Below are 20,853 nucleotides of genomic sequence, written 5' to 3'. Positions count from 1 at the left end.
AAAACACTTAAGACAATTTTAGAATTTCCGATATATTTTTTAGTGAGCAAAATGCTTTCTAGCTGTGAATTTAGTGTTTTAAGTTCAAAATTGGGTTCTCATGAAAGCAAAGAATAAGTCTGTCTGATTATAGTTAACATATTCAATGTGAGACCATAAACTTAATTTAATATATGACTGCTATCCCCCTTCTAATTACTAGCTATGATCTTTCCAACACACTATAAAATAAGACATCTTAAGAGATTAATGACAGAAGGAACAGAGGACTCAGTTATTATACTTCTCACTCATAGGTTTCTGAAAGCCAAGGTAAATGTCCATGCACATACTTTCACTTAAGGCCATCTTCACAAAACAGATGAAACTCACATCTAAATAAACTGGCACACAACTGGAACTACTGGTGGGTAGCATTTTAAGAAAAAAGGGACATAACGTGAGAAAACTAAAAATCTTTCTTCCTGCATCTAGATTAATTGATTTATCACAGGTTGAACCATAAGCCACACTACTGCTGAAATGTTATGTGCTGACATTATTTTCATCCATTTTAACATTACAAGAAGTTAGGAGTAAAGTTCATTGTAGAGATACTGCTCTCCTGTCTTTTATGTAGCACCAAAACCAGGGCCAGTATTGAAGATATTTAGGGGATTCAAAATATTAGGCTTTCTGTAAAATTTTAAAGGATCTCCTCTAGCTCTACTGCCAAATAAAAGTCTCTTTCTCAAGGAACAGAGAACACACACACTCACTCACACAGCAGACAATTTGCTAAACTCTCAGCAACTTCCAAACTTGAGGATTTACTCTTCTGTTTCAAAATAAGTCCCTTAATTTATTCTAACTTACAACCGTTTTCTCCCTTTAAAACTCTGTTCCCAGTAACTCCAGGATAAAAAGTGTAAATCAAGCCACTTACACAAAATATAAGGTCCCCATTATTTATAAGTTAATTAGAGAATACAGTATCTACTAAACATCTAAGTCTTTGCGCTAGTCATTAAGTAATGACTGGTCCTGATCGATACATGTGCAGACACACAAATAACTAAAAACTGCATTAACAGCTGATTTTATTCTTCACTACCCTTGTACATAAAATATAATTGCTTTGTTCACAAAGATTCTTTGGCTTCTCTTCCACGCCCACCCCAATTTCCCACCATCCACATTTTAAAACACTGCTGCCACTACAGGAGGCAACGAAAGAAAGGTCATTTTACTGGGAGACAGTGCAGACCCTGTAGAAATTCCCACCAGGTCTGACAAATGAAGCTGGGCTGCAGATAAAAGTAACTAAAACAGAAGGAGTGACATAGAAACCGGCTGTAAACACCCACTGTAGATCAGATAATGCTAAAAGCATAAAGAATTCTTTCTAAAGCTTTTGCTCCTACAAACCCCAATGTGCACCACCTCCCCCAAAATACACAATAGTTTTTTTTAATTAACCCTCCTTGGAACCTCATCATAAAATTTCCCTTCAAATAAAACAACTATGAATTGTTTTGAACAATGAATACTGGTAAACTACATAGAAAGATCCTGAAATAATGGCCTGATCCATAACTTTTTAATGTATTTCTGAAAGTCTAGTATAGCTCACACTATGTAAAAAATTTTCATCTCATTTATATAAAAACTATTTTTTCAAATATTTTTTTAAAAATACATTAAAAAAAATCTGGATCACCTTCCACCAGCTTTCAAAACTGGGAAATATGAGTCACTTTCGAATTAAACTCATCAAAACTTACCAGAAACTCTTATCAAAGTACTTAGTACCTTTAACACCAAAAACCAAATTCTTTCCACACAAGGACTATTCCCCACTTTTAAACTGACTAAGCTTTAGCTCCTAGAAAAAAATCTCAGACTGATACTATCACTCATTCACTGCAAAAGTATTTACTAAAAGCCAACTAAGAGATAGGTGCTCAAAATACAAAAGCAAAAACAAGTAATGTAACCAGAAAATACAACATAGTGGGGTAAGCGCTACGGGTGAGAAAGACAGTGCTGGGGCAGCACACCTGAGGGTCAACTACTCCAGAGATAGGTCAGGAAAACCTTTCTAGAGGAGTTAATATCTCAATTCAAAAAGAAGCAACATGTAATCTATGGAGACAAATAGAAATAGGACTGGGTTTGCATTTTAGAAACCTCAGCACAGTATAGTATGAAGAATGGATAGGAAGGTACTTTTCTGAGTGCTAGACCCCAGACAGAAAGCTGATGTCCTAATCCAAGGTAGACCTAGGGAAAAAGAGCAAGGCTAGAGAAAATCCATGAAGTAATTTGTACAGATAGGTTTTGCAACACCTTCTACAAGTGGAAGCTTATCCTAAGCTAAAACACCAATTCTTGTAAGTGATCTCACCAAAAAAAGTTTTAATTTAATGTCATGCTTGTGCTTAAGTATAACACTGTTCTGAGATTATTTTTAATAGTCATGACTAAGGTTTGGAAAGGTTTTTGCGATATGTACAAAATAGATAATAAGAACCTGCTGTATAAAAAAATAAATAAAATTCTAAAATTCAAAAAAAAGCCTTTTCCCAATACTAATTAAGATCAATTATTTCTGTTGGACATAACTGAATCATCCATCTTTCTTCTATTATGTTACATTTATTTTTGTGAAACAAAGAGTAGAGAAAACATGGAAACAAAGGATTGTTGGTTCTTCCAGCTGTCTTGCCATATGCCACAAAATGCTAAAAACAAAAAGTGCCCATCAAAGCCCTCATTCCAGCTTAACAAGAGAAACTTAGTCTTTCAGGTTTAGAGCTTTCTTCCTCCCATTCAAGATTAACATCACATGGGCAGCCACTGCCACCCAAGAATTCTGAGTTCCTTAAATTTATCTTTCCACTTCCTTGTATTTTTGGTATCTTGAAGTGAAAGTGTTTTCTCTGCCACACAATGCACCGCCAGAACCTTAAATTATTCATTTCCTGGAACTAAGACCCCAAGGTGGGAGAGGATGGTATAATAATCCTATACCATCACCACCAACAACCCAAACTTTCCAAATATGCCAGTGTCCAGCACCAATGGAAAACAGAATTTCACTCTCAACCAAGCAACATGGCAGGAACTTGAAGGTCCATCTATGACCAGAGAGAAAAAGTGCCTTCTATACAGCACATATCACTTCTTCATAATCTTTACCACCGCCCACCATATTATGTATTTATTCATTTATTTGTTAACTGTCTTTCTTTACTAAAACGTAAGCTCCATGAAGACAGGGCTTTCCCGTGTTGACTGTTGCAAATAACCCGCACCTAAAACAAGGCATAGCACATAGTAGGTGTTCAATAAATAGCTGTAAAACAACTGAGTAAAAATAACACTCAAGCATTTGAGAACTACCTCTCGGACAAAAACCTCCTGTCGCTCTCTTGTTGCAACATCTCTAATAAACTCATCTTGTTGACAGACTGAAGTCCAACAAAACAAAGTCCGAAAGCCCTTTAAAATCTGGCCCTGACCGCTACCACTCCCCATGCACTCACCAAGCCCCACTGCCAAACACACCAATACATCTAAACCTCCGGATTCCGGTGATGGAGGAGGTCGCTCACTACTCTCAAAGCACGCTTTCACTCATCAAAGCTCCTTAAAATGACTTTCCTTCTCGCTGGAAAATCTTGAATCCCTCTTATCTATCTCCTATTCGTCCTTTAAGGCCCAATTTAAATGCCTCCCCTACACAACGTCCTGACACTCCCTGGACGGTTTCTGACGCCCTCCTCTGCGCGCTCGCATATACTATCATGCAGGTTCGTGTGAGCTGCTATCAGCCTGTAACGGATTCATTTGTTTCTCGTCCCTTTCCCACCATCCCGCAGTTCTGGAGGTCAAGAGCCGTGTTTTAAATTTGTTTCGAAGGTGCCTAGCGCAGTGCCCGGTTGAAGGGAGTCTGCGTGCGAAGGCGGCAAGCGAGTCCACTGGACACCATTCCATCCCATTTCGAAACGGCCCCATCCTGCCCCTGTGGCCCCAGGACCGTCCCCTCCTCACCCGCGGGCTGCGGGTAGGTTATCTCAAGACCCTGGGCGGGCGAAGGCCGGGAGCCAGCCCAGAGGCGCCAGCCTCGGCCCCGCGGGCTCGGCGAGCAGGTGACGGCGGGGCGGGACCCCGGCCCCAGGTTCCATACCTGCCTCACGTTGGCCGGCAGCTTGCTCCAGGGGTAGTTGTGCCGGATGTGGAACTCCACGTCTATGTTCATGATGCCGGGAGCCCGGGAGGGCGGCGGCGGCCAGGACCGCAGCTGGAACGACGCCTCCCGCCTGCCCGGCCGTAGCCCGTCCGAGGAGCCCGCGGGAGGCCCCACGCCTCACACTGCGGACGGCCCGGGCTGCCCCATGGCCTGGGCTCCCGACAGCTCGGTGCGGCCCGGGCCACGGGGCACGGGAGCAGAGGAGACAGGGTGTCGGACGCCTCGTCCGCTCCAAGTTTCTTCCTAGTTTCGGCCCGCCGGAAATGGCTTCGGGCGTGCGTCACTTCCGCCCGCCGGCGCGAGGCCAGGGGGCCGAGGCCGGGGGGCGGAGCCCGGGAACAGCCTTCCTGCCCGCCCCCTGCAAGCTGAGGGGCGGGGCAGCGAGGTAGAGCCGGCAGGGATCCGGGTAGTCGTGCCTTGCTCGAGCGCTCCGTGTCCTTCTGTCAGTCTCTGGATGAATTAATTGGGTTTCTATTGCCATTGCTGGATGACCCACTTTCCCCCAAATGCGAGCCCGGGTGGCCCTGGAACGGGCGGTTACAGGCGCTGGGGGAGGGCCGGCCAAGAAGCAGCGACTTGGGAAGGGGGCCATAGTTGACTTAAAAACGGACAAGAGGGCTTCCCTGGTGGCGCAGTGGTTGAGAGTCCGCCTGCCGACGCAGGGTACATGGGTTCGTGCCCCGGTCCGGGAAGATCCCACGTGCCGCGGAGCGGCTAGGCCCGTGAGCCATGGCCGCTGAGCCTGCGCGTCCGGAACTTGTGCTCCGCAACGGGAGAGGCCACAGCAGTGAGAGGCCTGCGTACCGCAAAAAAAAAAGGGGCAAGAACGGTGAGGTCCCGGGGGCTCTTAAGAGCCAACCCCGAACCGAGGCCAGGTGGAAGGGGTCCAGGCTCATGAAGGAAATGTGAAGTCAGAGCTTTCCCCCCAGTGGAATGGAGCAAAGGTCTAGCGATGCTTCATCCCCTCCTGATAGCTGCTACACCTTGTGGAAGAGGAACAGTTGGGCTCTCCTTCAGAGCTCCACATTCTTGTTTTGTTGCGGCCCGGTTGGCGGGATCTTAGTTCCCCCACCAGGGACTGAACCCCCTGGCCCTCTGCAAGCGCAGAGTCCTAACCATTGGACGGCCAGGGAATTCCCACAAAGGTCCAAATTCTTAAAATGTAGGGATTCAGGGAGTTGAAATGGTAAACAGCCGGTGCTGACGTGGGGGAGGTCCAGAAGTAATCTAGGAGATAAGATTCTTGCATGCAGCCTGTTACTGCTCTGCTCCTTACAGATGGCTCCGGAGTCACTTTTTAAAGGCAGAAATTAAGACACTCTTAATATCAGTTCTAGTGAGAAGGTCTTTGGGGACACTTTCTTCCAGAATTCGTTACACTGGCTTAGCAAACCCATGACCCTTGTTACTGGCAAGCAACCACAGTATCTGTTTCAGTTTTAAACCACTGTTTTAAGGGCCTTCCCTGGTGGTCCAGCGGTAAAGAATCCGCCTTCCAATGCAGGGGACAATCCCTGGTCCCGGGGAACTAAGATCCCGCATGCTGCGGGGCAACGAAGCCCCCGCACCACAACTGCTGAGCTCGCACTCCTCAACGAGAGAGCCCATGCGCCCTGGAGCCCTCGCGCCACAACCAGAAAGATAAAGCCGCACTCCACAACTAGAGAAGCCTGAGCGCCACGACAAAAGATCCCGCACACCTCGACGAAGATCCCGTGTACCGCAAATACGACCCGACACAGCCAAGAAAACAAGGAAAATAAATAAATTTAAAAAAGAAAACAATGGTTTTAAATATTTTATTCCACATCTGACAGATGTATACTTAGAACTTTTTATGACACCTAGTGCACAGATCAGCAGCAGCCTGACGCATGGCAGAGACCTTAATATCTCTAATGGGTTGAAACAAATATGATCCACGCTGCCCTTGCATAGATATATTGGACTCGTGTTATCCAACTATAAGAGCCCATAACTAAATGCTTTGACTCCTATGACTACAGACCCTCGACATCATAGCTAAAATTAAAAGAACTCTAACCATGAGATGTTTATTCAACAAGTATTGATTGCCTGCCTGCCATGTATTAAGCCCTTGACTTACCACAGGTTATTTCTCACAACCTTATGAAAGAATCCCACTCTTAAAATCCCAGTTTAACAGAGGAGGAAACCAAGGCTTGGCAGGGCTGCCTGACTTACTCATAAGATCATACAGGTGGTAGAGACAGCGCCAAACTGGAGCCTAAGACTCTCTCCTGCCAGAGCCATCCTTTCAATTCCTTGATTCAGGCTCTCACTGAACTGTTCTGCCTGCTGTTCCAGTTCAGATAATGTTCAAAGTCAACAACATAAATCCCCCTCAACAATATTTTTTTGAATAATTAAGTGTAGAAGAACTCATATTCTTCCAAAGTCTAACTTTGATTTAATGCAATGTAACAATGAAAATTAAAGTCAACATAATTTTTAAATCTTTGTAAACCATTGTTTAGGGAATTATAGCAAACACGAGCACCTGCTAAATTCATCTTTTTTGTTTATCAACAAATATTGACTATAGACACATCAAAAACTACAGAAGTAGACAGGGGATGGTGGAAGTGAACTTACACCTGCTAAATCAATAAGACATGGACCTTTGGAAACTTGACCATCAAAAGAAAAGAATCTAACTCAGTAAGTAGAATAGGAAAGATTAGTATAGAAAAGATCCTAATGCAGCAAGTAGCTGAGAAAGAAATTTGAAGGAGGAAATGGTAATGGGTCAAAGCTATATATGGGAAAATCCAAACAACAAGCCCTTCTAAGTAGGAACTGATGACAGAGCTTGGCTTATGAAACACAGGTGCTAATTAAAATACTGATCTGCCTCATTTCCCTCAAGGCGCCAGTCTTTGAGAGACGGGAAACAAAGCAGTTCAGAGAGACCATAGGTTAATCCACAGGGCTCAAAGACCCCTGTGCTGGGAAGTTCAGGAACAGGACTGCTCCCTCAAACACCAGGAAGCAGGGCTTCCCTGGTGGCGCAGTGGTTGAGGATCTGCCTGTGAATGCAGGGGACACGGGTTTGAGCCCTGGTCTGGGAAGATCCCACACGCCGTGGAGCAACTGAGCCCGTGAGCCCGTGAGCCCGTGAGCCATGGCCGCTGAGCCTGCGCGTCCGGAGCCTGTGCTCTGCAACAAGAGAGGCTGTGACAGTGAGAGGCCCGCGCACCATCACAGATCAGCAGCAGCCTGACGCATGGCAGAGACCTTAATATCTCTAATGGGTTGAAACAAATATGATCCACGCTGCCCTTGCATAGATATATTGGACTCGTGTTATCCAACTATAAGAGCCCATAACTAAATGCTTTGACTCCTATGACTACAGACCCTCGACATCATAGCTAAAATTAAAAGAACTCTAACCATGAGATGTTTATTCAACAAGTATTGATTGCCTGCCTGCCATGTATTAAGCCCTTGACTTACCACAGGTTATTTCTCACAACCTTATGAAAGAATCCCACTCTTAAAATCCCAGTTTAACAGAGGAGGAAACCAAGGCTTGGCAGGGCTGCCTGACTTACTCATAAGATCATACAGGTGGTAGAGACAGCGCCAAACTGGAGCCTAAGACTCTCTCCTGCCAGAGCCATCCTTTCAATTCCTTGATTCAGGCTCTCACTGAACTGTTCTGCCTGCTGTTCCAGTTCAGATAATGTTCAAAGTCAACAACATAAATCCCCCTCAACAATATTTTTTTGAATAATTAAGTGTAGAAGAACTCATATTCTTCCAAAGTCTAACTTTGATTTAATGCAATGTAACAATGAAAATTAAAGTCAACATAATTTTTAAATCTTTGTAAACCATTGTTTAGGGAATTATAGCAAACACGAGCACCTGCTAAATTCATCTTTTTTGTTTATCAACAAATATTGACTATAGACACATCAAAAACTACAGAAGTAGACAGGGGATGGTGGAAGTGAACTTACACCTGCTAAATCAATAAGACATGGACCTTTGGAAACTTGACCATCAAAAGAAAAGAATCTAACTCAGTAAGTAGAATAGGAAAGATTAGTATAGAAAAGATCCTAATGCAGCAAGTAGCTGAGAAAGAAATTTGAAGGAGGAAATGGTAATGGGTCAAAGCTATATATGGGAAAATCCAAACAACAAGCCCTTCTAAGTAGGAACTGATGACAGAGCTTGGCTTATGAAACACAGGTGCTAATTAAAATACTGATCTGCCTCATTTCCCTCAAGGCGCCAGTCTTTGAGAGACGGGAAACAAAGCAGTTCAGAGAGACCATAGGTTAATCCACAGGGCTCAAAGACCCCTGTGCTGGGAAGTTCAGGAACAGGACTGCTCCCTCAAACACCAGGAAGCAGGGCTTCCCTGGTGGCGCAGTGGTTGAGGATCTGCCTGTGAATGCAGGGGACACGGGTTTGAGCCCTGGTCTGGGAAGATCCCACACGCCGTGGAGCAACTGAGCCCGTGAGCCCGTGAGCCCGTGAGCCATGGCCGCTGAGCCTGCGCGTCCGGAGCCTGTGCTCTGCAACAAGAGAGGCTGTGACAGTGAGAGGCCCGCGCACCACGATGAAGAGTGGCCCCCGCTCGCCGGAACTAGAGAAAGCCCTCGCACAGAAACGAAGACCCAACACAGCCAAAAATAAATATAAAAATAAATTAATTAATTTAAGAAAAAAACCACCAGGAAGCAAAAACAACTCATTGGGCTCCACATGTAGCACTCATTACATCATAGAGCCTTTCTGGTAAACGATAATGTCCATTCTTTTAGGTCCTTAACTCAGACCCCCTATTATTTCTGCTTCAGTAGGCCTTTGCTATTCAAATTCCAGAGAGGTCAGAAACTGCAGAGTGTTAGAAACCCGATTCCAGAAGCTACCATTCAAATTAACCTTATGGGTAAACAGTGTGTTCAGAAATACAAGTGCAATGAGATTCCATCTTATCTGGCTTTACCAACTTGGACTAAGGAAAATTACTCAGTTGTCTTGAACAGCTGCCCTTCAGAAAGACTACAGAACCATTTCATTCCCACAATTCCAACAAAAGTAAGGAGCAGAAACAACCCGGAAGTAGGGCGCTATCTGGTGGACTAATTTCACAAAGTCCAGAATATCACTCCCTGTGGTAAATAGGATAATAGCCCCCAAAGATGTCCCCATTCTCATTCCCTGGAACGTGAGAATATGCTGCCTGATATGGCAGAAGGGTCTTTGCTGGTGTGAGTAAGTGAAGGATCTTGAGATAGGGGTATATCCTGGATTATCCGAGTGGGCTCAATGTAATCACAGGGGTCTTAGGAGAGGGAGGCAGGAAAGTCAGTCAGAGACGGAGACGGGACAATTGAAGCAGGGGTTGAAGTGACACAGGGCCCCAGGGCAAAGAACATGGGCAGCTTCTTGGATCTGGAAAAGGAAAACAGATTCTCCCCCAAAGCTCCCCAAAAGATCATAACCCTGCCAACTCATTTTGGACTTCTGATCTCCAGAACTCTAGGATAATAAATTTGTGTTGTTTTAGGTCACTAAATTTGCAGTAATCTGTTACCGCATCCATAGGAAATTAATATATTCCCACAACAATCAAATACTCCAACACCCAAACAGCTGATCAAATTCATATTTCATAATTAAATCAAATTTCATAATTAAACCATTGTAGTTGAAGTATAAATGCCCTTAGGAGGAATAATAGCTTTTTAGCCTTATCATTTTTTAGTATGTACAAGCTATCACATCTTTTTCTGAGAGGAAGTTTGAAAGAGAAAGAGCTTGGGGATTAAATGAGGCCAAGGAAGGACCTGTAGAGGAGGAAGGGGTGTCTAGAAAGAAGAAAGAGGAAGTCACTGCGAACATTTTGTTTCACAGTTTTGCCTGGGCCCGACCTTGGCCATGGTTTTACCTCCTGAATGTGCTTTGCTCTGTTCCACGACCCAAGGCATCACCCCTGATGCTCAGCACCATGACCTAGCTTGTTATCACCTCACGGCTTTTGCCCTTGCTGTTCCCTTGGCTTCGAATGTCTTTCCCCAGACCTTTGCAAAGCAGGCTCCCTTCACTCCACCCATTGTCACGTAGAGTGGCCTTCGCCAAATTCTCTGTCCGACCTAGCCACTTCTCCCCCACCTCTCTGCAGCACATTATCTTGGTTTATTTTCTTTGTTGCAAAGAATCACTAATGGACATTATCCTGCTTGATTTCTTGTTTATTATCTGTCTCCCCAGCAAAAATACAATCTCCATGGAAGAAAGAACTTTGTCTCGTCCTCAGTCTATCCCCAGTACCTAGAATCATGCCTCACACATAGTAAGTGCTCAATAAATGCCATTGAATGTATTGAATGAGTGAATCAGTTATGTGACATCCGAACTCTTCCATGTCACCTTCTTGATTAAGCCTTCCCCAACCACGTTATTTAAAACTGTAAAACATCTCCAGTCCTTCTCAGCCACCTCCCCTACATTACTTTTCTTTATAACACTTATTACCATCTAATATATTTAATAATTTACTTAGTTTTAAAATTATTTGTCTCCCCTATCAGACATGAAGCACCCCAAATGTAGGAACTTCTGTCTGCTTTGTTCTCAGCCTTGGCCTCAGGCTTAGAACAACACATAGTATTGAATGAATGAATAGATGTTGCATAGGGAGCAGAATTCTCCTAAAAATCCAGATTTGGGGATCTTCTTGAAAATGTGGGAAATCCCACAGCATTGGACACCCTTCCCCACACCAGTCAGTGGAGCTGAGGACAGGCTACCCGGATTAGACAGAACGTGGGCTTTCTCAGGGCCACGTTCTCCACCACCCCTACCTCTGTTAAGAGGTTGTCAGTTGCAAAACCCATCTCACTTGTACTTTGTTTATCTCAGGGTAGAGAAATATTTCTCTAACCTTGTCTCTGTCCAAACTGAAGGAAATGAACGCTAGACTGGAAGGCCCAGCCGTCCATTCTCACTCACATTATAGACTACAGAAATACCAAGACATTTAGAATTCCCTAAGTGTGCTACACTCCTTAATCCCTTTGGGTCTTTGCATACAGAATACCCCTGTCTGGAATGCTTTTCCTCCATCTCCACCTGAAAACTTTCTCATCCTGACACTGTGAATGGAACACTGAAGGATCAGGAGGTGAGAATGGAGAGGTGGGAAGAAGCACGATCATATGGGACCATTGTCCTCTACATTAGGGAGTTTCTAGGATTTTCTTCTACAAGTGATAGAAAACAACTTAAGAGCTGTCTGTTTTAGAGAGAAGCTGAGAGATCCTTTGCCATGTAGCCTGGGAAATATGAATATTATATATTTATATAATAAAGAGAATGTTATATTTCTGCCATCTGAAGTCAGTCTGTGTTCAGAACACTTGTGGTCTGACGTGGCAATGAATACTGTTCCAACAGCAAGCCACGTCACCTCAACACAAAGCCTGAACAATTGCAATCGTCACAGTGCCCACTAGGGGCTGATCTCACACAACATTTCTATACCTACAACCTAAGTTCTACACTTCCTCATTTCTGACTATTGACTTTTATCCACACCATTCTCTCAAGCCTCAAAGTCCTTGAAATTCTTTCTCTAATTTGTCTCCAGTATCTGATAGCAACAAATACTTCATTGGAAACTGATGGAGTTAGGACTGCTGAGCAGTGGTCCAGCTGAGGTTTGTACCATCTCAAGGTCACCATTGAGCCTCGAGTTTTGGAGCAGAGCTCCTTGGTAGCTCTGGTAGACAGGATAAGTCAGTCAGCTACAGGCATGGTTTATCCTTAACTGAAAATATTTTCACAATATCCATGATGGGGAGTAAAATCACATTTTGAGGGAATAGGATTTGTGAATTCTACAGTAGGTATGCAACTTAATTTTTTAAAAAGAGGTTCGACTAGCTGGAAAAATAACTATAGAGGTAAAATGGACACAGTTATGAAAGCCCAGAGAAGTGAGGAGGCATCTGGAGAGTTTCTCTCATTTCTCCCCCTTTACCTCATCAAATCAGTTAACCTAAGTAAGTGGGTAAGATACAGAATAAAAATTTTAATGCCATTTTTTTTTACTGGGGGGAGAGGGTAGTTCTAGGAGCACGAGAATCACCTGCGAAGTTTTTTAAACTTACCAACATCCAAACCTCACACCAGAGCAATTATATCAGAATTCTTCAGTTGGAGCCCAGGTAATGCATGTTTTTAAAATATTCCCAGGTGACTCAAAGCACAGTGTTGACAACCACTTCTCAGGCCTCTTTGGGCCTCAGGTACTCAATGAGCACTTGTTGAAATGAATTTGTAAAATGATGAGGTTAACAAAGATGACTTCTACTGTCCATTCTAACTCTACAGGTCAATAAGTTCATGGCCAACTATAATGTAATTTTTTTCATATTCAAAATAATCCCCCCAATCTAGACTTTTCTGTACGAGAAATAAGCAGGCATCTATTCAACACTGGTATAGACTGAGGAAGTAATTTCTCTACCCCTTGGGAGAGCCATGAGATAAATGAAGAATTACATGCTATTGGACTAATATGGAAATTATCTGAGTTTGTGTTACACATATGGTATGGGTCCATCTCAGATCTTTTTAGCTTATTTGGGTGTATTGTCACAGTGGCTTAGAACTGGCTGAAATGAAATATTTTTTTTCCTTCTACATTGTGTCACTCAAACTTTACACCTTTAGCAACAGGTAATCTAACTGTCCAATAAGAAATACGAGTTTTGGGCTTCCCTGGTGGCGCAGTGGTTGAGAGTCCGCCTGCTGATGCAGGAGACACAGGTTCGTGCCCCGGTCCGGGAAGATCCCACGTGCTGCGGAGCGGCTGGGCCCGTGAGCCATGGCCGCTGGGCCTGCGCGTCTGGAGCCTGTGCTCCGCGGCGGGAGAGGCCACAACAGTGAGAGGCCCGCGTACCGCAAAAAAAAAAAAGAAATACGAGTTTGTCTACTAGTATAATCTGTGATCAAGGATTAAATGAAGTATAATAGGACTGTTTCATGACCTCTGTAAATGAGATCTCAGTGAGAGACAGGATATTGTCTTGGCTCCCATTACAACTGATTCCAGGAAAATGGAAATTGGCTTTCTTGGCCCAGGTCTACGTAAGCATTTGTTCTCTCACTTTACAGAAGCAAATTCTCTTTCTTTTAGAATTTGCAAAGATTGAATTCAATGTCATTAGTGACCATATCTTTTTATAATTTGTATAGCCTTAATGCACAGCAATTTCTATCTTTCTCCCTTCCTCCCTTCCTTCCTTCCTTCCTTCCTTCCTTCCTTTCCTTCCTTCCTTCCTTCCTTCCTTCCTTCCTTCCTTTTCTTCCTTCCTTCCTTCCTTCCTTCCTTCCTTCCTTCCTTCCTTCCTTTCCTTCCTTCCTTCCTTCCTTCCTTCCTTCCTTCCTTCTTTCCTTCCTTCCTCCCTTCCTTCTTTCTTTCTTTCTTTCTTTCTTTCTTTCTTTCTTTCTTTCTTTCTTTCTTTCTTTCTTTCTTTCTTTCTTATCATTTTTAAAGGATATTAAAAGCCAACTGAATCATGTACCTGGTAAAAGGTAAGCCCAGGAAAGCAAAAGTCAGGAAAAATTAATTAAAAAGCCAGTATCATCCACTTGCCTTTGAGCAGATAAGGATTATTACAGAGAAAGACAAAGTCAAGGTTCATCTTTTGAAATAAAAAAATAGGATTTTTGAGTCTAAGACAGTAGTCTTGAAAGCCAGGCTTTGTTGAGAAACAGTTTTCTGAATTAGTTTATTTTAGTTCCCACTGGCATATCTTGAGGAGAAACAGGTGAGAAAGATGAAATCTTCAAGGTGGAGCATAGCTGAGTAGAAACCTTGCCCGAATGAGATGGCTGTATTTAAAACAGGGAGAGACCGAATTAAGAGTAATGTATACCTGAAATTAACACTATTATAAATCAACTTACTTTAATTTGTTTCAAGAAGAGTGTCTTAACTGGTAGATTTAAGGCCCCACCCCCTGCACACACACTACCCTGTGGGGTGAGAGTGTGAGGACAAACTGATCCACCTTCAAAAATAAAGCAGCTATAATATTATTTGTCAATGTGAATGGTCGTGTATGAACATCCTCAACCCCCAAACGACGGCCAGCTTTAATCAGAGCTAAGACTTATTTTCTGCACAGAAAAGATAAGGAGCAAGGCTGCACTGGAGGGCTAGTCCCTCACTTAATTCGATGCAATGAATACAAGCATGGGTACAAGATGATAAGTGGGGCCAGTGGAAAGAAGTGGTTCTTCTGATTATGACTTCTGGAAGCAATCGTGAAGGAGGTGACTTTTTTGTTGGACTTTAATGCTCAGATAGATCTGAAGGGATTGGAGGGAAGGTTTTGGCTGGCAAAGAATGGTATGGGAGATGCCATGAAGGCCAGGGCACACTAAAATAAAAAGGATTAGGTGATGCTCTTGCTAGACTCTGGTGTCTAGTAAAAGTTAATGATTTAATGACCAGAAAGCCCAACCTGAGAGATGATTTGTCCTTTCATAGCTCTTCAACGTTTTATGATGTATTAATACATCATGAACATAATATTGATCATTGTATTGAAAATCCTAACAACCATATTCAAATATAGAGAATGGACATAATTTATAATCTGTCCTATTTTTACATAGAACACTGCCCGCAAAAAAAAAAAAAAGAGAAAAAAAAATTCTTGATGTGATCAAACACCAAGTCAGGGAAAGAAACATGTACTGGCTTAAAAATCTAAAGAGACTGAGGTCACCTGTCATTTCTTGCCAAGTGTACAGCCACTGGATTCTAGAAAAATGAGAAGCTGGTTGTTCATTTTATAAGTAAACCACAAAGTTAAAGATTCACCACATATTGCATTAAAAACCAATAGCTGGTACAAGCTGGTACTGTGTATTTCTGATACAAGAAATGAGCCATGCCTGCTATTAACGAATAATGACATGATACTATGGAAGACTACCTCGGAAAGCATACCAGAGCGGCTTAGTCGTATCATTTAATCTTGCTGGTAATTATTTCTGGGCTTCTCACTGAGAGACTTCAGAATTCTCTAGGCCAGGAGTTCTCAACTGGGGGCAATGTTGTCTCCAGGGGACGTTTGACAATGTCTGGAGACATGTTTGGTTGTCACAACTGGAGAAGATATACTGGCATCCAGTGGGTAGAAGCCAGAAAGGCTGCCCTAAAATGCATAGGATAGTCCCACACATACACACAAAAAAGAATTACCTGCTCAAAATATCAACAGTGCCGCGGCTGAGAACTCTCCTTGGCACGAAAATGAGTACTCGAAAAGCATTCACCCCCAAATTTCTGACTCCAAATCCTAAATCAGTTCTGCAGATTTTTGGTGCAATCATTGTACAGGAATCTATATCCACCCTAATATATGCAGTTGTCAGGTAGAAAGTAGGGGCATGAATTCAAATCCTCACTTGACTATTTATTGAGTGAACTCTTGTTTAACCCCTTTGGGCCTTAGGTCCCTATCTGTAAAATGGGGAAATAATAGTAACTATCTCGTAAAGTTGATGTGATGTTTAAGTAAATAAACAAAAGTAAAATTCTTAGAACACAGTCTTGCCCACAACACTAAATAAATGTAAAATTTTGCATTGTTAGTATTAATTTTATCATCATCATCATCATTACTTGGCATAAAGAGAAATGTAAAGGTTTTCATTTACCTAGACTGATTTCCAAAAGTTCAGTCATTAGAATAGTAATTTTATTATTTCCAGTATCATCTAAACTACTATTTACTTAAGATTTTCCTTTAAATTGTCACACTTCACACTCTTCATAAACTTTTCCTGTCCTTTGCAGGTTTGATACCTTAACTGTAACTTCCTAATGCACATAAAATAATGCCATGCTATCAAAGCAAAGATTTTGTGTTTGACATAAAGTCATCTCATGTGTCCTGTGCCCCACTGGTAAACATGCCACAGTTAGACAGCCAACCCCTTTCTAATGGACTCCTGTCATTCATTTGGCTGCCCAACAGCAAAACATTTTATTAATCTTGCTGGAGGCAGAGTCCACCTCCCATCAAAGAAGTTATAAATGCCAATACTCCCTTTCCCAGCTGCCTTTGCAGCCGAGGCAAGAGCACGTGACCTCAGCCTCACCAATCAGACGTGCTCGGCCCAGAGTGTGAATCAGGAGCTGCTGACCAAAAGAAGCAGGCATGTGTCAATCTTCTCAGTCTTAGCACCATGAGCTTCAGTGGCTATAGTGGCATGCAGCCCTGGGAGGCTGAGGTGGCAGAGATTCTCTCACTGACCCAAGATTACCCAGTATTGAGTGAATTCCCAGAACTGCAAACTCAAATGCTAGAGGGACCAAGGCAAGTAAATGTGCAACACGAGCCAGGTCAGGTTGTAGGGGTGACGGTGCAATCTTGAGGTCTCGTATCCTCTTCTAATGTGGGCATCTACTGCTCGGTTCCAGCCATTGGTTTTCCTGTGGAGATAGAAGCCCTGTACTACCAGGTCTGATTTTTTGAGAGAAACAGGAACTCTGAATTTTATGTGGACTTGATGGGCAACCAATTCAAACACACAAATAAACACGCACCGTGTAGGGCATCATTGATGGGCACGTGCCTGTGAGCCAGCTTCTGTCCTCAGGCCACCTATATGCAAATGCCGGGGTATTCCTAAATCCTCTCACTTCTTATCTCGCCTTCAGTGGAAGGGTTAATGAAGAGAGAAGTTAAAGCAGCCTCTCTATACCCCTGTAATATTTGTAAGACTTCAAGTAGCTGATAATATGAAGTAAAAACATCATTAGTAATAATAATATTATTAAGTAGTAGTATCACTTATTAATATTATTAAGCAGTAATAATAACTGTAATATTAGTAAGACTTTGAGACTCCCATAGTTTCTACTGGCCTTCTACGCAGAAGCCTTATTCCCTGAATACAACACAGTTCCATGTCTGTATTTTGTTCATGTTGTTTCATCTTCCTTTATCAGCCCCACTTTGCCTGACTCCTTTTCCTTCTAGACCCTATTCAAGGCTCACCTCCACCTGGAAGCCTCTCCTGGTTTCCTTTCCCACTTCTTCCTCCCCCACTCATCCACCTTAGGTTAGGTATCCCATAATAGGAACAAGGATAATGTTCCAAACATTTTAAAAAAGCAATGTCTTTGTACCAATTCTCTAGAAAACAGCTAGACAAAGCTTACCTCTTAACAGTTTATCAGGGGGTATAATCCCAGGGCAGCAAGAGTAAGGGGGAAATAATTGGAGTCAGGAAAGGACAAAAAACAAACATAAGATACTACGTTCCTAAGCAGGCCACCACTTCTCAAGAAAACACAGCTGGTTGCTAAGTCCTGTGTGATGCCTCTCAGATGCAGTATGAAACTGCTGTACCTCAAAGCAGTTACTTGGGTGGTAGGAGGGGTGAGGGATCCGTATTTTAGCTCCTTCCTGTCTTCAGCCTCCCATTGGTCACAATGTGAGCCGTGGGCTGGTGACGTCCCCACACCAGAATGAGTGGCCATGTGCACACAGATCTAACAGTGGGCCTGCCTCGCCCGTGGCACTTCCCCATCATATGAAATGATGTGTATGTGCTTTTTTCAACAATTACACGGTCAATGACACCAATAGCATCCTTATCACTTATGTCTTTAGCATTTACATATTGCCCAGCACACAGGAGGGAGGGAGGTGAGTTTGGTTTAGGTCGGCAGATATCTGTAAAACATCTAGAGGTTGTCAAGTGGAATGAAACCCAGAGGTGGGTGATAACCATGTTGAAATACAAAAATCCATTTTTTTGGCTGTGCAGCTTATGGGATCCTGGTGCCCTGACCAGGGATCAAACCCGGGCCCTCAGCAGTGAAAGCTCGGAGCCCTAACCGGTGGGCTGCCAGGGAATTCCCAATACCGCAGCTTTAACGGGTCTTGTTGTATTAGTCAGGGTTCTCCAGAGAAACAGAACCAACAGGATATATAGATAGTTATATATAGGAGGAGATTTATTATAAAAATTGGATCACTATATATAAGAGGAGGTTTATTATAGGAATTGGTTCACACAGTTACGGAGGCCAAGGTGTCCCACAGTCTGCCATCTGCAAGCAGAGAAGCGGGAAAGCCCGTGGTATAATTCAGTCTGAGTCCAAAGGCCTGAGAACCAAGAGCTCCGAAATCCCAGGGCCGGAGGAGACGAAGGAGAGCAGGAATTGGTTCTTCCTTCACCTTTTTTGTTCTATTAGGGCCTCCGGAGGATTGGATGATACCTGCTCACATTGGTGAGATCGGATCTTCTCTACTCAGTCTACTGAACCAAATACTGATCTCTTCCTAAAACACCCTCACAGACACACCCAGGAATAATGTTTTACCAGCTATCTGGGCATCCCTTTCCCCAGTCAAGTTGACACAGAATTAACCAGCACACCTAGCAATCCAAGGTGTATGGGCTTCTGGCCTTGCTCTCCATTCCTACACCTCCCCCACTGCCTCTCCTACCCCCTCTGGCCTCTCGGGCATCTAGATTCTCTTCAGGTACCACAAGACAATCTTACCTTGGGTAGTGGCTCTGGATAAAATGCCACCAAATTAAAACAATCTGCAGTGTATGTAATATCTACCACTAGGCACCTGGGGTTTTACTCTTGTTGATGTTGAGTGATGTTCACACGCCTATACAATGCAGTTGACTTTTCTACAAGAAGGTTTTTGTGTATATTTTCAACGAAATAAAAATGTTCCTTTTAATGGTCTCTATTGTACTAATTAGTTTTAAACACTTGCCCCCAGTAGAGTTTCTCTCCACCCCCAGAATTCCCCTGATGACACAGAACTAACAATAAATGAGCATTTTTACATAGAAAAGGAGTCCTCACCCATATGGAATTTTTGTATTTATTAGGGGGTAAAAAGTACCTTTTGCAATTCTTTTCATGTCTCGTTTTGTGCATCCACTTAGCACATAATTATTCTTTGTGTTTTTCTCAGCTATTTACTAGACATCTGGCTACATAGCACCTGGGTAGATCTCTTCACTCACTGATACTTTAAAAGGCTTCATGTTTTCTAGCCATTTAACATGTACTCCAAAAGTAAACTGCAGAATTTTCAATTTTCTCTTCTCCAGGGGCTAATAAATATACGAGTGGGATTAAAAGGTGGATTTTAAAACATAAATTATGGAAAATAAAATAAGTCACTGTATCTAAATTATGAATTAAACTCTTAGTAATGCTTGATTCCACTTATTACTTTAAGAATCTTATCTCTAAAAGTAGTCTTGACTATCAGGAAAGATAAAGAAACCTAGTTATCTGTTAAAAAGTGGTGCATAAAGTTCACCACTTCCCCCTTTTGGCAACTACATTTTGAATGGCATATTGGTCAGCAGGTGATTTTTTAACTTTCTGTTGTATTAATTACTTATCTGTTATCACTATGCATGACTTATATTACAATTTGCTACAGCCTTTCTTTAAAGATAGTTTGGGAATATTCATGAGATCTGAAATGCAGGCTGAAAAAAAAGATTTTTATGGAACTGCATGACTTAGTCTACCTTTTGCCATGTGTAGTTCATCAAATAAAGCTTAATCAGACTGCTAAGAGGAGCCCACACAGGCTGTGGTCCTTGGGAAAGCAAAGGGCTTCAGAACAAATAACTTTCAACATGTACCTTCTTTATAGAAAGTTCAGGCCTTGAAGTCAGCCAGTAATATAGAGCCAAAATATGGGGGAGTTCAAAAGGCTTGGAACTCTTATCTCAGGCATCGTAGTCATAGCGTACCCTTAAAAAGTAAAATTTAATTTATAACATGAGTCAGGCTTTAAGATGCCATAAAAGTAACGGAGTTTGAAAGTGGGGATCCTGCATCTTGCTACTGACACTGCTTTGCCCAGAATCATGAAATGAAAGCCAGAAATAAAAATATTCTTCTGCACGTTGACACAGGCAATGTTAGCCTCGGCCAAATTTTTGGAATGACGACGAAAAAAGTCTTTCATTGGTGCCAATACACTTTAATAAGAAAGGTCTCCATAAATGGACCTAGGTGGAATCATAGAATCAAAGTCGTCTTAAAACAGAAGGAACTTTACAAGGTACTTGGCCTAACCCTCTTGCTTTAGAACTATAAAAATGGAAGCACTTTATAAAGAGGAAGGAACTTGGGTATGGTCATCAGATAGTTACAGAGACACGGGATGGTGTGGAGCATCTTGTGGCCGAGGTGACCAAGGAGACCCACGTGTCCTGCGTGACCTTGTTGTACACTGCCACCTGCTCTAACTCACTGCGATCAGGCCAACTCTGATTCTAATCAGACCTCTTTACACAAATGAAATTATATTTGCTAATTAAAAACATTAAATCAATTAAAGTTTATTATTAATTTGTAATGAAAAAATAAAACCATCTGAGAAAAGATTGCTTCTGTTCATGTGATATGTATATTCCTGAAAATTTGCAAGGTTAATGTTTACAGTCAAGTATAGTTTAGATATTTGTGCTCGCTTCATATGACTCCCAGGGGTACTCAGCAGAGTTAACTGCTTTCTTTCTTGAAACACTCTCTTATCTTGCCTTTC

General features: G+C 42.6%; 1 protein-coding gene across 2 annotated transcripts in view; it reads right to left on the bottom strand.

Annotated features, from left to right (window-relative positions):
- Nucleotides 1-4,243, bottom strand: part of FAM91A1 (family with sequence similarity 91 member A1) — a 44,909-nt gene extending 40,666 nt beyond the window's left edge. For both annotated transcript variants that reach the window (XM_024741326.1, XM_024741325.1), the window contains exon 1: nucleotides 4,172-4,243. In XM_024741326.1, coding sequence (XP_024597094.1) covers nucleotides 4,172-4,243 — 72 coding nt within the window. The remainder of the gene's footprint in view (nucleotides 1-4,171) is intronic.
- Nucleotides 4,244-20,853: the final 16,610 nt, after the last annotated feature.

Source organism: Neophocaena asiaeorientalis, unplaced genomic scaffold (genome assembly GCF_003031525.2).
Source record: "Neophocaena asiaeorientalis asiaeorientalis breed wild unplaced genomic scaffold, Neophocaena_asiaeorientalis_V1.1 scaffold177, whole genome shotgun sequence".
Lineage (NCBI taxonomy): Eukaryota > Metazoa > Chordata > Mammalia > Artiodactyla > Phocoenidae > Neophocaena > Neophocaena asiaeorientalis.
This window is presented reverse-complemented; position numbering and strand designations above follow the sequence as displayed.